Source organism: Perca flavescens, chromosome 23, assembly GCF_004354835.1.
Source record: "Perca flavescens isolate YP-PL-M2 chromosome 23, PFLA_1.0, whole genome shotgun sequence".
Classification (NCBI taxonomy): domain Eukaryota; kingdom Metazoa; phylum Chordata; class Actinopteri; order Perciformes; family Percidae; genus Perca; species Perca flavescens.
The window spans coordinates 6,895,326-6,910,721 of record NC_041353.1 but is presented as its reverse complement, the minus strand read 5'-3'; the positions used below and the strand labels follow the sequence as shown (position 1 = coordinate 6,910,721).

Below are 15,396 nucleotides of genomic sequence, written 5' to 3'. Positions count from 1 at the left end.
TTTTTAATCACCGAATAAGAACCTGTTCTTTCTTTCATTATTTTGGAATTCATCATGAAAAACGCTCTCACTGGGCCATTTAGGGATCTTTTAAGGAATCGATTGTAACTTTGAGCTCAATATACCAATTTGTTTTGAAAAGTCATGTCTCAAATGGACTTTTTGTAAAGTTCCGTAGTAGGCTAAAGTGTGAGGACGTCCCTTTGTGTTTCACTGAACTCACGCAATTAGAGTTAGTCAGAGATGCTTAGTGAGTTCAGAAATTACGTTTGAAAGTCATTTCAACAGGTGACATCAAAGCAGTCAGTGTATTTTCAAATCTAGTCTAGATAAATAATGCAAAGTGTTTAAGAGTTTGTCTTTGGAAATGTAGATCATTAAGTTAACCTTCCGTTTCTCCGGAGTAACAGAGCTTTAAAATGAAGATCTATGCTGGGAAGCAAGAAAAAAAAAACATTCATATTTCGGAATAAGAAGTAATATATGTTATTCCTTTTTGTCGTTTGATTTTTCTCGGCAGCTCTGGACCTAACTGTGGTGCTGAAAGACAGCTCACCTCGCTGCGAACCATCCGGATTTATGCTGGAGTTTGTCTGAGAGCTCTGCATGTAAATCAGTTGGTCGCTGGCGTTTCAACAGTCTAGTTGTATTGTTAACGTTACAGACGCGTCTGAATGCCTCTCATTTGAGGGACTATTGTGCATCAGAGGCCGAATTTTCCACTTTGATTAGAGCAGATCATCAGCCTCGCACAGGCGGAACGGAGGGGTGCAAATCTGCGGAGGGGCCCTAAGAAGCTGTTTGGAGGAGGCTTTGTGTAGGATTTGATACACCCGATATGGTTACAGTAGCGTGGACGCGGTGTGTTCGGCCGATTATTGTCGCTTTGAAAAGCGCAGAATGATAAAACACGTCTTTCAGCGAGGAACAAAAAGACCGAACTGTATTGCCGCTCTGTTTTTCTGTTTGCGCGTGCTTGCGCAGCGCGTGTGTGTGCGCAGTTAAACGGGAGTAAAATCAGATTGTTTTCAGTTCGCTTGAAGTTATCTGTCCGTGTCTGTAAGATGTTCCACGTGTGTACAAAATGATAACAATAAATGCAATAACACAGAGAGAGAGAAAAACCACAGTCAGGATTGTTTTTCAGTTTGTGCGTAATCTTTTACTTTTTGCGCATTGAGTTTTTCTTTATCAGTGCTCAAGTATGTTTTCATCGTTACTTGCAGTTGCAGTAGTAGATGAACTGCTGTACTGCTACTCACCCACACATACACTCAATTATGCATCATTTTGTGTGTGTGTGTGTGTGTGCGTGTGCGCGTGCGCGCGCGCAAAAAGAACCTCGGTCCACTCCCCTCCCCTCCTCTTGTCTCTTTATTTCTGTGTGCGTGCGCCTGTGCATGCGCGTTCCAAAGAGGGGATTGTAATAAATTGTCCAATTTTTCTGCGTTGGCAGTGGCATTCAAAATCAAGCTTGCATTGCGGAACCACCCACTTCCCCCCACCACCAATACTTTCTTTTCTTTCCCTCCCCTCTTATTCTCTCGCCCTTTTTTTGGCCCAGCAAGAGAGTTTAGAAAAGAAGCGTGGGTTCTATTCAGCCTCCCCCTGCACCCCTTCACCATCGCCCGGCTTTCTGAAACCTATCCATGCCCTGTCAGTGTGCTTCCAGAGTCCAATTAGCGCTTTGTGAGGACTCTCTCTCTCTCTCTCTCTCTCTCTCTCTCTCTCTCTCTCTCTCTCTCTCTCTCTCTCTCTGCTGGTCTTCCAGTGGCTGGGAGGGCGCTCCTTTTTCTGAGGGGCTTTCCAGTCATAGCTGAGTGTAATAATTAATATGACATCTGGGCGCCCGGGTTCTCCTTTAACCACTTTCTGTATGTTTCTCCTTTCTTTAGGGAGTTCTCTGTGTGGAGACAATAAAACAAAAACTCGTAAGCACCCATATCATCCATACCATCTTTTGAGTGTGATGTGAGGGATCATCTTTTAATTGGTTTGTCATTAAAAACTGTTTTTCTGACAGCGTTTTGTTTTCTTTCGGCAGGTGCACCATTAGTAATGGATATATGTTTAAAGGCTATGTTTAGCATGTTTTTAAAGCAATTAGGCTACTATTTTTATCTAACATGCAAAATACGTGTGTAGCCTACATACTCTTACTTTCTTGTAGCAGAGATTCATTGTTGTAAATGAATACTTTAACTGGGTTTAATGAATCTAGTAAATGTTGTATCATTTTGTATATACAATATTAATATATAAAACATTAGATTTTCTCAAAATGATGCACAAACTTGAGTATATGAAAATTTCAGAACACACGGACTGAGATGCTTAGTGAGAGATGTATTATAGGTCTACCCTCTAAAAGTTACAAAGACCTTTTTGTGGCCAACTTTTTATTAGTTTTTTTTTTCCACACCTTAAGGGCACAAACATACTGTATGTTAATAGCCTACAACAAGAAGAAAACATAATAAAGTGAAAATAAATAAATGGAGGACAAGAGAGGGGGAAAACTAAAAATACAATGCACCCACCGGTTACAATGAGCTTATGGCATTTTTAAAATAACTATTTCTATAATGGACTTCTGCCTCCTCTGTGATGTTTTTGTAAACATCTCCATCTTGAACGTGTTGTTTTCTGCCTGATGAAAAGTTGTAATTGAACGTCGCCCTCTAGAGGACAACAGTGGCACTTAACACTGGGAGAGAAATACAACTACAATACCAAACAATATTATTAGAAATATGCAAGGAGTCAAGTGGTTTAATAAAACAAAATAAGAAAAAAAATTCAAACTGGAATATTCAGCAGTTCAGTCAATTATCTTGTAGAATGTACATCTATTAAGCGTCTTGAAGGCCTGGATTGGAGTACTGAATGTTTTTATTGTAAGCCTATGCTTTTGTTTTTAAATGAAGATTTTCTGTTATAGAATTTTGTTAAATAAGAAATTTTGCTAAGAAAATAAAAATAAAAAAACACAACAGCAGTAAAAAAAAAAAAAAACTGAACACAAATGTGTTTTAATGAATATGATTGCCAATACTTTTCAAAATAAATCTGTATAAGGACAGCTGTTTGTTCACTATAAAATCAACAGAAAGAGCTATTTGTATCAGTATCATTACTTATTTATTGCAAAAGAGTTAATTTGCAAACGAATAAACCAACACCAGTTTCACTGATTTTTCTCTTGAGGGTACAAAAAAAAAAAAAAAAAAAAAAAAAAACATGATTTAGGAAAAAAAAGAGAAATCTTATCGAAACACAAGTTTGATTGTTATTCCCATGACTGCTCAAAAGAAATATTCGATGTATATGATTTAGGAAAATAAATCAAAACGGAGAAATCTGTTGAAGACAAGATCCGAACTTTTTTCCCACTGGATATTCGATTTAAAAAAAAAAAAACTATTTGTATGTATTGGTGCACTTATACAAGTCGACCGCTAGTTGTTGCTATTTCAGCCCCTATTAAGATAAAACGACGGTGCCTAATTTAATCAGTTAAGTAGTTTTTTTTAATTCATCATTCCAAAGATTCTCTATAACTTAAACGTCTCTGGTCATTTAGGCACTTTAATAAATAAATGAAAACGTGTCATAACGCACCTCAATTAGGCTATATTAGAAGAACCGCGAAATAGACAGTTTGTCTCTACTGAGTTGCCATACGTTCTAAGGTCACGTGCTTTTGTTTACTAGGAAGGAGCTAGCAGCTATTGCCAACTACACAGCTATTAAGCCATAAAATCATACATACAAGGCTTTAAAGTCATTAAACAAAGAGGTATTTTAAAAAGCAGTTAGGTAAGAAGAATGCGATGTTATATCACGCTCTTTAGGAGAGACTAACGGTAATGTTAAAACCTATGAGAGCTAACGTTAACTGAGCTAACGTTAGCTATCATATCACGAACTGTCTTTGCTCTAGCTAACTAATTCTAACAACAGCTGTCCAAATGTTTAGGGGCCCTTAGCGGTTTCAAAATATAGCTCATAATAGTAGTTATGCGGTCCTTGAACTACGTTCAACGTGTCAGCTTGGATTTTACAGGAACTCTGTTTCCTCATGCTATCTGTCTGGGAGATGCAGACAATGACTGCGTAAGTAGCTAACGTTAATTTCACATTACTTATTTTTTTAAATTTAGGCTCATGAATTATAGTGTCCAACGTTACATCCAGAGCTGCAATAAGTTTGTTCACTTGTGGATATTGAGCAACGTAAACAACGGACCTGGAAAAAAAGATGCAGTTTGAGTACAGATGTGAAATGCTCAAAATATGCATGTAATTTGGTGCTAGACTTTTGAATGCACTCTCCATACAAGATAGACTGGTTGCCTTTTTATTTGCTCTTGTCTACTGTACTGTATTTGTAAAGTTGCTCTGCAAAAATCTCAGTCAGTCTTGTTTTAAAGTTTACTTTGTGTGTCTTTGATTTGAAATAAAGAAAGGATAAGTACTTGCAGGTATCCTATCTGGACAGAAATTAGGTCACAAAACAAAAGTCTTGTGTGCAATATTTTCAAATACAGTATGTAAACCAAAACATATTATATTAATAACTATTTATATAGCAACTTTTAAAACTACCCTTACAAAGTGCTTCAAAGAAAGGAGAACAATCAAATACAAAATAGCAGTCAGCAAATAAAGACACAAACAAAACCGCTAAAAGTGAAGATAAAATAATGGAATAGTATACAGAAAGAACCGTTAAAATAAGTAACATAAAAATAATTAAAGAATGCAACTTGCCAACACACCTGAGACAACATTGAGATGTGTATACACTACTCTGTAGCTTCTCCCATATTCTTTTTGCATTTTTTAGGAACCAGAAGATAAATTAGTCAAAAAAGAGCATGTCAAAGCAAAATATCAAGACATTCACCTTAAGATTCAGATTATTCTTCACAGTGTTTGAATAGTGCTGGTTCCATATTATAGCAAAGAAAATGTGCTGTCTGTCTCCATTCACTATAGTTAAACGAGCTGGTTGTGGGGGACACCAGCGGAAAGCTTCTTGTGTACAAGAATGACGACTCCAAACCTTGGATCACAAGAACCTGTGTGGGCATGGTCCGTACATAAACCAGGAAACCAAAGGAAATACTTATTATATCATATAGTACATTTATTTCTGTTACTCATATAATGTGTCTTGGTTTGGCAGCTGACCTGTGTTGCAGTTGGAGATGTCTGCAACAAAGGAAAGGTTAGTTATAAAATGATAAATGATCGGCAGCAGCCTATAATGAATATCTTGGTGCTAATGTTCCAAACATTGTGTTTTTTTTCCCCCTGTTTGACAGAACTTTGTGGTAGCTGTCGGGGCAGAGGGCTGGTTTCACCTTTTTGACCTGACAGCTGCCACCGCAAGTAAATCTGATTCATCCAGTCAGCATGAATTCATGTCGCCTGATGACCAGAAGCCCCTCTTCACCCAACATATTCCTGCAAACACTAAAGTGATCATCATTAGTGATATCGGTAAATTACTGTCTTATATGTTGTATTTGTATCCTATCTGTTGTGCTTTTTGAATTTGACTACAGCGTGTGCATGCCTGTACTGTAGACGGTGATGGCCGCAGTGAGCTGGTGGTGGGCTACACAGACCGAGTGGTGCGAGCTTTCCGTTGGGAGGAGCCGTCTGATGGTTCAGAGCTGGGATCTGGACAGCTGGTTCTGCTGAAGAAATGGCTTCTGGAGGGTCAGGTACACTTCAATTAAGCTCCATAAATTAGTATCCCAACCAATAATTATCATCTCAACATATGTTAACTGAAACTGTGAGGTGCATGTCTTAATCAAGTTTGGGTTTATACTGGCACATTTAGTTTACATGGTAGAGTCACGGCAATTAAAGCTATAGTGCGTAGTTTCTGTCTCCCCCATGAGACAGAAACGTCCACATGATACAAGTCTTGCGTGATTGCGCACCACCCTCACCCCTCCTTCACGCAGTTGCTATTAACCAAGTAGGATTAAAAAAAGCATGATGGACTCTTCAGAAGAGGTGATTATCTTCACTTCTCTGCGCGAAAGTTGCTGGACGACACCAGTTTCTGAACATACTGAGAAATACAGAGAGAGTTTTGTGGAGCTGATAGTCTTAATTAGCTTTGTATCAACTCATTTGGCAATGGCTTGAATGTAATCTTTAATATAAAAAGGTTATGCACTAAAGCTTTAATGGACAAATGTCTTTCCTGTACACTAACTGGATAGCAGAGCTGGGTGATATAACAACTATTTATGTGCAGTACAGAGAACTAAAGTCATCCTGTACAGTGAAATGAAAGCTTATTATCACACAAAGTGAAAGCCCAGTGTTTAATGTCTCTGGTGCAGGTGGACAGTTTGTCAGTGAACCCGGGTCCAGAGGGTTTACCAGAGCTGATGGTGTCTCAGCCAGGCTGTGGCTACGCTATCCTGCTGTGTTCCTGGACACAACAGGACTCCAACAGCTCTGGGGAAGACGCCCCCGCAACCCCCGGGAGGTAGACACTGTTGCAACAAAAATTATAGACGTGTAGAAGTAAAAAGCTGTGATTAGAGAATTAAACTTGCTTTGATTTCTTTGCTCACAGTGAGGGACCTTCCAGAGATGTAGTTCTCCATCTGACCACTGGGCGGATACACAACAAGAATGTTTCCACTCATCTTATCGGCAGCATCAGTAAAGGTACCAAACCGAAACCTTGGGCCAGTTGGTCAATTTTGTCTTTACTATACACAACACTTAATAGATAACCCATGTGTTATATTTTGTGAAAAATAGGTGTAACCATATCGAAAAGATTTTGATTAATACATCTGTTTTTCATCAGGCTCAAAAGAGGAATCTTATAAATGTGGGCTGTTCGCTCTCTGTACGTTAGACGGTAAGTCGTGACTTTGACACATTTGAAATCTTTTATTGGCAAGAAAATTAGTGTATTATGTTGAGGGTGCTCTGACATCAACCTGTCTGGTGTTTAGTTTGGGTCTGTTTGGGCTGATATAAAAGCTGTCACAGTAGATGTGATTTTAACATGAATTCAAAAAGAAATTAATTAAAAGATATTTAAGTAATATATAGCTTATTGATACAGCATCACTGTGTAACTATTGTAACAGGAGCACATGGAATTTCTCTGATCAGTCACAAAGTGAAAAGTTAAACCCAGAGGTATGTTGGACTTGTGTCCTCCTCTGTGTACTTTAGCAGTTTCTCAATCAAAAAGATAGTAAACCATGTGGTAACTATCTCCATCATATTACAATACTAAAATCTTTTTTCTGGTGAGCTTTTTGTGACACCAGAGAAGAAAAATAAATTCATAAGATAAATAAACACATAATGCACTGTAATGTGCTGCATAAATTGCTGTCTGTCTCACGACTTTCTGTCCCCCCATTCCCAATCAATAGAGTTAATAAGAGTTACTCAGTCTGTATGACTTCATGTTTTCTCAACACACACACATGCACACAGCTATTCTTTTAAAGAGATTGACGCACACACCAACGCACAAGTATAAACTTCAGGCCACTTGCTTAGGCTACGGCGAAAGCTCTGCGCGGAGCCTCCGCAGGACCATAAATCACGCTTTAGTCCAAACCTAATGTGAAAGCACCCTTATCTATGTATTTGCTTAGCAAGGTAAAATACAAATTAGTACGAGCCATATTATGTCTTGTGATCCACTTGCTGTATTTTGGAGCCGGTAGTGATACTACGTGTGGTAAACCATTTGTCATATGTCGGTGGCAGAGGATCCTTCTGGCAGCAGCACATAACTGGCGACCAGCTCTCAGAGCAACTGGAGAGCCCATCAATATTTAAACAAGAGAGGATCTAGTGAGATAATCAGCACTTAAGGCTTCTGGCTGCCAATTTTTTTACACTCACAACCCCCCTCTTGGTGACACCTTGATGAGCCAACATAGAGAAAAGAAATTACAATACCATTAGAGGTTATAAACTTAGAAACAATTACTGTCTGTATTTCAACATCATCAGCCATTAAAAGCAAACTTCTCAGAATCAGTGTTTGTCAGAAAGCACCTTTTGTCCAATATGTCTTGAGATTTGTTGATGCATGTATTCTTAATTTTTACAATAGCAGTAGCATATAATAACAGGCAGAACTGTACTTTAATGTTATACTTAACATCTCTTTACCTTTAAATGTTACAGGTACCCTGAAATTGATGGACAGCTCAGAACAGCTCCTGTGGTCCGTCCAGGTGGATCATCAGCTGTTTGCGCTGCAGAAGCTCGACGTTACTGTGAGTTTGTGTGTATTTTTGTATTTCTTTATTTGAAATAGTTTGATTTGCCCAACCATATTCAATTTAACATGTATAAAACAGATAAAAGCTTAATATCCTCATGTTGGAGAAGTTTGGCCATTTTGCTTTCTAAATTACTTTAAAAAGTAATTTAACAGCAGTTGGAAGTCAATTTTTGCTGACCTCCACTGGTTTATCTTCTCACCTTGCTGCAGTGATGTACGTATAAGTGTACTTCAGGACGCTGTTACGTAACTATGGGGTGCAATATAGCACACACCTAACCACACCCAGAAGCTTTAAACTTTCAACCTTGAGAGGGCAGTTAAACACACACCGGTGTTAAGTTACTCTTTACGATTCTTCAAATAAAAGTAGCAATCAGTTAATCGCCTATTAATTTTAGAACTATATTAAAGGGATAGTTTAGATATTTTGAAATGGGGTTGCGTGTACTTATCCATAGTCAGTGTATTAGCTACAGTAGATGGCGATCGGCACGCCCCCAGTTTGGAGAAGCAGGCAGGAAGCAGGTCCAGACACAGAATCTAAGCAATGCACTGCTGTGGACGTGGGCACCCAGCAAAATGTATTTTTGCCACCTAAAAGAATGGCTGCTAAATTTAGAATGCTTTCATCACTTAAGATTGCTGTCAAACAGTTCTTCACAATGGGGAACTAAAGTCATTATATCCATCTATGCTCTCTTCAGAGCCACCAGATTCCTGACAAAAACAGTAGTTTTACCTTGCAGAACGGGTGTTTTTAAATGGTCAGTTTGGATTCACTAAAAGCAGGTTCCACTTGTTTTGATAATCATGGCGAGGATGTGTCTGTTTGCTTCCAGGGAGACGGCAGAGAGGAGGTGGTAGCGTGCGCCTGGGATGGTCAAACCTACATCATTGACCACAATCGGACAGTAGTGCGGTTCCAGTTCGATGAGAATGTCAACGCCTTCTGTGCGGGTAAGGGATCTCATACTTGACTCTATGATCTTATACATCAGGTCAGATTTTCTCCTGTGTGCTCGCCTGTTGGATGGTGTGAGTAAATACATGGCTAGAATTTCAAAACCTCTCATGACACCACTAGGTGGCAACGTTGAGCTTTGTGTTCACCCAGTCTTTGCCTCTTCCTTCTACTTTCTTTTTTCTGTCTGTCTTTTTCAAATCTTTCTGCAGTGTTTGAACAAGCCACAGTTTATTTGAGGCAGCTTATATGACATGTGCAATAATAAGTGGATTGGAGAAAGAGACTTTGTTTGTTCTGCTTGATTCTGTCTTGGTTTGTTTCTTCTTTACACCTACCGAATGTTTGGGAGAATACTCAATCCCTCCTGTCCACTCTGCTTTCTGCCTTCTCTGTGAGATCATTAAGGCAGATGAGATTGGTTTCTCTGTTTGTGTGGAAGCTGGCTCTGCCGCAGAGACACATATTAGTAGCCAGGCAGCAGAGGGTTGCTAATGTGTTCATTGGAATTCACATAACAGACTATATCACAGCACAGCCCCCCACATATTGAGTAAAAAACATCCCTTATAAATGAAGGTTAAGTGTGTTTTTTGTGTGTGGTTGCAGGTCAGTACACATGTAAGGAGGGTAAGAACAGCCCCTGTCTGGTGTACGTGAGCTTCAATCATAAAATCTACATCTACTGGAAGGTGCAGCTGGAGCGCATGGAGTCCACGAACATGCTACGGGTCCTGGAGGAGAAACCAGAGTTTGCGAGCCACCTGAAGGCGCTGGGAGTCGGTGAGTACACCAACAACTCGGAGCCAGTAATTCAGTTCAGATTAGAGCATCCTTCATCATATTCAAAGCGACATCTCTTCTGTCTGTTGCTGTAATTGGACGAGAGACCAACTGTGACTATTTGTAGTCAACTTATTTGCCACCCAGTTTGAAGACTCAGACTCTGACCTGAATACTAATGATGAAGGAAAAATAAAAATGATCCCCACATGACTGATTTTTACTGCTAACAAGATCCTGCTCGCTGGTGTCATGCAGGAACAACTCGTACTGTACAAACAGATTAGTTCTTACGAGGGCAAGTATGCGTGATTTGAACTTCTCACATTCACCAATCTTCTCGAAATTAGAATTTTTTTCTCAGGTATTAACAACATTTTTTATTCTTTTTAGATGTCATATTTTATAAGCATATTTTGGTGGGGTAACTTGTTTTCCACTCAGGATGAATTATTATATCTTCCTCTGGCACCATCATCGGGTCAAAATGTGTCCAATACATAGGTTTATGACCAAATACCTGAAAAAGCCTCAGCTGTACTTTGTGTTTAGTGCTAATTACCAAATGTTAGCATGCTGTTACAAATGGCTAAGGCTAACCTAGCCGATAACATTAATCCCCCTGTCTACTCTCCCTGCGTGTTGCGTTTAACGTGAGAATGAGACTAAACTTGCCTGGATGAGCGTATGTCTTTCCTACTTCTAGAGGGGTTTGTGCTGTGTTAAACTGACTCACCCAGCCGTTTTCGCGTTCTGAAGCCAGGCCTGCTAACTCTGGTGTCCCCCTCGTCGAGACGACCTCCGCCCTGGGTCGGCGTCCTGCGTCCCTCGTTGACTTCTCCGCGAGCCTGCTCCTTGGTGTGTTGTAGTATAGGTTTTAAAAGGTGCATTTACAAAAAGTCGTGTTTCTTTCAGTGCGTCTCTTCAGCGTGTGCCACCTGTTGCATCAGTCCGCTAAGGCTCTTCGCCTCTGCTTCCTCAAAACCATCTTCTGAATGAATCTCTCTCACACACTCCGATAACCCAGTTAATTATAAGAGTCACACAAACACGCCCTGTCATGTCACATGTCAGCACTGTCCCTATCGGCTATCTACTCAAAAGACACTAAACTAAGATGGCGAACATTATATCTGCTAAACATTAGCATGTAAACATTGTCAAGTACAGCCTCACAGAGCCGCTAGCATGGCTGTAGACCTGTTTTAGCATCTGTAGACCTGTTCAAGCCATTTCTTCTTTATACTCTGTTGACACATTGTAAGCAGCTATATTCAAATTTTAGAATTGCTACACTACTGACTCTGCTAAATATGTTGCATTTTCACCAGCTAATTTCAAACAGCAGGGACTTGAACCTCGGCAGTGTTAAGTTCTTATTATTTCGGAGACATTTTTGTGAATGAAACTTACCCATAAACCAGCAGAACCAGATAGCCTTATACTGTAGAGGCTATTTTTTGCATGTCTATTCATTCTGTTTAAACCTGGTATTTCTACACAGTTGCCAATAAAGATTAGGCTACAATAATAGTATTAGTATTATACTATTTGTAGAATTAAATTTCAGTGGTGGCTGCGTAGGATTGTTTTTGATTTGTGTGCATTTCCAATAACGCCAGAGCGTTTTTTCTGTCCTAGCATAATTTAGCTATAAGCCTAACTGCACTGTTATTATTTCATCATTATTCCATGCCCTTATTGGACTCATTTAATTTGATGAATCACTTCATTTAAATTGAAGATTTTGTTTGAGGAATTTTTTTTTTTAGGGGTGATAAAATATAGGAGAGATATCCCAAGCTTCATTTGAAAACCTCAATAGAAGCTTTGAATGTTTGTTACAGCCCTACCAATGATCACACCTCACACGTACCTCCTCATAACGGGAGGCGTTCATTAAGCTGAAACAAGCCATTTATGATTTGTGCAGTTAAGAGAGTTTGGTAAATCTGACTCCTACAAAAAAGGCGTTGACAAAAAACTAACTTTTGTTGCAAGAGTCCCCTTGTCTGGCTTCTCCTTAACAAATAAACCCATCTACACAGGAAGAGGTCATGGAGGAAATTCATTTAGAAAGCCTTAAATCCAATGTTTTCATTTCTACGTCCAAGTGTATATGCAACCGCAGCCTGTCAGTCAACTGTGCTGAAAAGACTGAAGTATTTTTAGAGAGGCTGTAATCCCCTAGCACACAGAGCACAGAAACCAAGGAAGCTGCTTTCTGACTCGTTTCTTTATCTTTTCACCACCCTCTCTCTGGAAAATTGCGTCTCTGCTGTCCAGCTTCTTTCCAAACACAATCCTCCCGACAAACACATGTTTAACTAAGTCAATAAGTTGGTTAATCATTGTGAATGCGCACAATGGTTATTTATTTCCTGTTAATTTCCTTGTTTTAGAACATTAATCTGCCCTTGTGCATTTTCAGTCTCCATGCATGTCATATATAAAATGTTTTTTGAGGGGATAAATCTGATTAAAATACATAATAGTCTTTTTGGTCTGCATGGATGACCAGCTAGTCAACCGCTTTATGTCAGAAATGCACTGTTAAATGAGTGGAAACCTATTTAGTGAGGAAATAAATGATGATAAAAACACTAACATGTGATTAGCAGGACTTGCTGGAGCATTATATTGTTGCAGATGGAAATGCAGGTTCCATTCCAGCTGATTTTTCTGAAGCCTGGTGGAGGTGTTAGCGTAGCTTCCTGCTGCCTCTGTTAATAATTCAACCTCTGGGACATGTTTTGACTAGGATTTTTGACTAGGATTTTGCACGTCTGTTTACCTAGTGTGAAAAATGTCTGATGTTCAGCCTTAGGGAAAAGGAAATAGAGAGGAGGAGAGATTGCATTAAAACTGCAGACAAATAAAAGTGTAAAAATGTGTCTGATATGTAGTGTGGGGGAGGCGATATTTGGCTTTGCATATTAACTGTTTTTGTCCACATGAGCACATGCATCTATCGGAAATAGCTTGAAGTGCATTTTATTTCATGTGCATTTTTACTAAAACATATAGCCATTAAATATTAAATACACACACAGTATGGCAAACACTAAGAGTAAAAAAAGAAAGTAAATCTCTGTACTTTACAGTAGGTGTTAGCGGCCTCGCCCTGACCTAGAAATGTCAGTAGCAGCTCTCAGGCTCTTCCCTGCTGTTCATTCACCTTAATACCCGCCCTTTAACCAAAGGGTGATGATGAAGAGTCTGTCAGTTCTCCATCACACCGCGGGATGGTTTCTGAATATAGACAGTTCCTCCTACATTCAATCATCAGCTAGTTTTCGACTAGTTTCGCTGTAGTTTGACTTCCTACCCAAGAAGAAGAAGTTTTAACTGGTAAGAAAGTCCTCATAATGTTTTGTCTGGGCACACACGGAGTGTCTCGTGCTGATGGTCATTGCCACATTTGTGTTTTCCCTCCACAGATACTGAGGACCCAGCAGCAGTGAGAGCGCTTGTGGCAAATGTTCTCTACAAGGATTCACAGACTTAGCACACACATCAACACACTGCTGTCTCTCTTCCTCCCCCCTGACTGTAAATACTCTGTTAATAAACACTGATTGTCTGTCATCTGTGCTGCTGCTCTTGTTGTTTGTGTTCCCCGCAGACAGACGTGTCAGGTTCAGGTTTCTGATGCTGTAATCTCAGATGTACACACTGCCTCTGTCATTGATATTCTATCCACCCAGGTTGTTTATCGGTGTTTTAAGCCCCCAACGTCTCCTTCCAGGCAGCGCTGCATGGAAGGCACTAGGATTAGGCAATGGTTATGGTTAGGGTTAGGGTTAGGTGCCTTGAAGTCAACGGTTGCAGCGCTGCCTGAAAGGAGACGTTGGGGGCTTAAAACACCATCGGGCACCCAGGTTGCAGAGAGAGGATGAAAGCATGTGGCCCAATGCAGTGGAAATAACATACTGTTTAACGTCCTGTTTTTGCCACTGAGAGTGTGTGCATTTGTGAGTGGGGAGGATCAGCTGTGGCATTATGCTGCTTTCAGTTAGCGCTCACATGCCGTCGAAAACCGATCAAAAATATAAGTGACTGCATTCTTCCTTTTCATCTTGTGTAGTCTGTTAGGATTTTCTTTCATCTGGTGTGTCATCTGGTGTATCATCTCAAAGATGTTGCGTAATACACAATTTACATGGCAGTAAGACAGCGGTGTTGTTTGTCAGTGCCTGCAGAGCGTGACAATTGGAGGTATTGGGGGAATCACCCACTGTTCCCGATGGGAGGATCCTATAATCACCTATGTACACTGCATCTCTTTTTCTCATGCAATATAAATTAGTGTGTGTTTGTGTAAAGGGTAAATGCAGGCTCAGGTGTCCTTGTAGGCCACAGCCTCATATCTCTCCTGTGTTTCTGCCCTTTAGAGGACGTGCCAGGGGAAGGCTTTACCTACAGGACCTCGTCCCTGCTCTCAAACGCTCCACAGATCAAGTTGTTAGGGCATGTTTTTGCCTTTTTTTTGGCCAGACTTACACGTAAAAGTGAAATCCTAATCACAATGTAACCGTTAAGATGTAGCTATTGTGGGTGCATTTTAAGTTGTTGAAAATTAGAAATAAAGAGAGCAGATAAGTTGAAAACAATACAATAATATAGCCTCAACATGCTGTTCAAAATAAGGCGCAGTTTCAGTCATTACTCCAAACATCACAATATCTTGTGTGTGATGGGGGGGAAGGGAAGGGGGGGGGATGTACTTTGTGCTATTTGAATGTCTAATCTTCTAGTAATGTCACAGTTTTCTTATATTTATTACATACCTGCCCAGGGACTATGGACAGATAAATATTGCTAAAAATCCGGTACATTACATCTCAACCTTTTTTTTTTTTTTTTTTATATATAAGGTTAATATTAGATATTTGTGCATTGTCCCTGTTCAAATAAAGAAATTTAACATAACACAAATTAGCTGGCCTTTTCAACTGGAAGGAACTGAGGCGGATTGAAGTAAAGGGATTGCACCAAAAGTTAACTCCCTTCATAAACATGACAGACGGATCCTGACTGATCTGTTACTCTCCTCGCCTCATTTTTGATTGGTATCATTTTAATAGGGAAAAACTTTTTCACCAAATCAGTGTACGTCATGAAACAAGCAAGTATTTCATAGGTTATATTATGATTTTTTTTTTATGGTAATGATACGTTTGCTTCCTGAATGATTAAGTGTGCTTATGTCAAGTATAATCATTTACATTAGTCGATGATAAGTTGACCTTTTATCACAAAGTCAACACATCCACCGTTCAGCTGCAGTTTGTCCTTATAAGTGGAGAACATTCCTGCACAGTAAGCTCAGACTGATTTGTGTTTA

The 15,396-nt window shown here is 39.6% G+C and overlaps 2 protein-coding genes across 2 annotated transcripts in view; both read left to right on the top strand.

The window, feature by feature from the left end:
• The window catches only part of LOC114550256 (uncharacterized), an 89,495-nt gene extending 87,556 nt beyond the window's left edge, over positions 1 to 1,939 (top strand). The window contains exon 18 of the mRNA XM_028570903.1: positions 1,896 to 1,939. The gene's annotated coding sequence lies outside the window, so the exon portion shown is untranslated. The remainder of the gene's footprint in view (positions 1 to 1,895) is intronic.
• A 1,727-nt stretch (positions 1,940 to 3,666) lies between these two features.
• On the top strand, positions 3,667 to 13,641 carry itfg2 (integrin alpha FG-GAP repeat containing 2). Its single transcript, XM_028570905.1, has 12 exons — positions 3,667 to 4,116; positions 5,002 to 5,097; positions 5,192 to 5,233; positions 5,331 to 5,508; positions 5,596 to 5,735; positions 6,372 to 6,520; positions 6,611 to 6,705; positions 6,851 to 6,904; positions 8,203 to 8,294; positions 9,145 to 9,262; positions 9,876 to 10,049; positions 13,490 to 13,641. The coding sequence occupies exons 1-12, from the start codon at positions 4,021 to 4,023 to the stop codon at positions 13,555 to 13,557; spliced, it is 1,302 nt and encodes a 433-aa protein (XP_028426706.1). The 5' UTR covers positions 3,667 to 4,020; the 3' UTR covers positions 13,558 to 13,641.
• The last annotated feature ends 1,755 nt before the right edge of the window (positions 13,642 to 15,396 follow it).

Excerpts from the sequence above, each read along its gene's own strand:
- itfg2 (XM_028570905.1), top strand. The coding sequence starts at position 4,021 with ATGCGGTCCTTGAACTACGTTCAACGTGTCAGCTTGGATTTTACAGGA. Across the intron at positions 4,117-5,001 it reads GAGATGCAGACAATGACTGC|TTAAACGAGCTGGTTGTGGG; the intron begins GTAAGTAGCTAA and ends CATTCACTATAG. Across the intron at positions 5,736-6,371 it reads AATGGCTTCTGGAGGGTCAG|GTGGACAGTTTGTCAGTGAA; the intron begins GTACACTTCAAT and ends TCTCTGGTGCAG.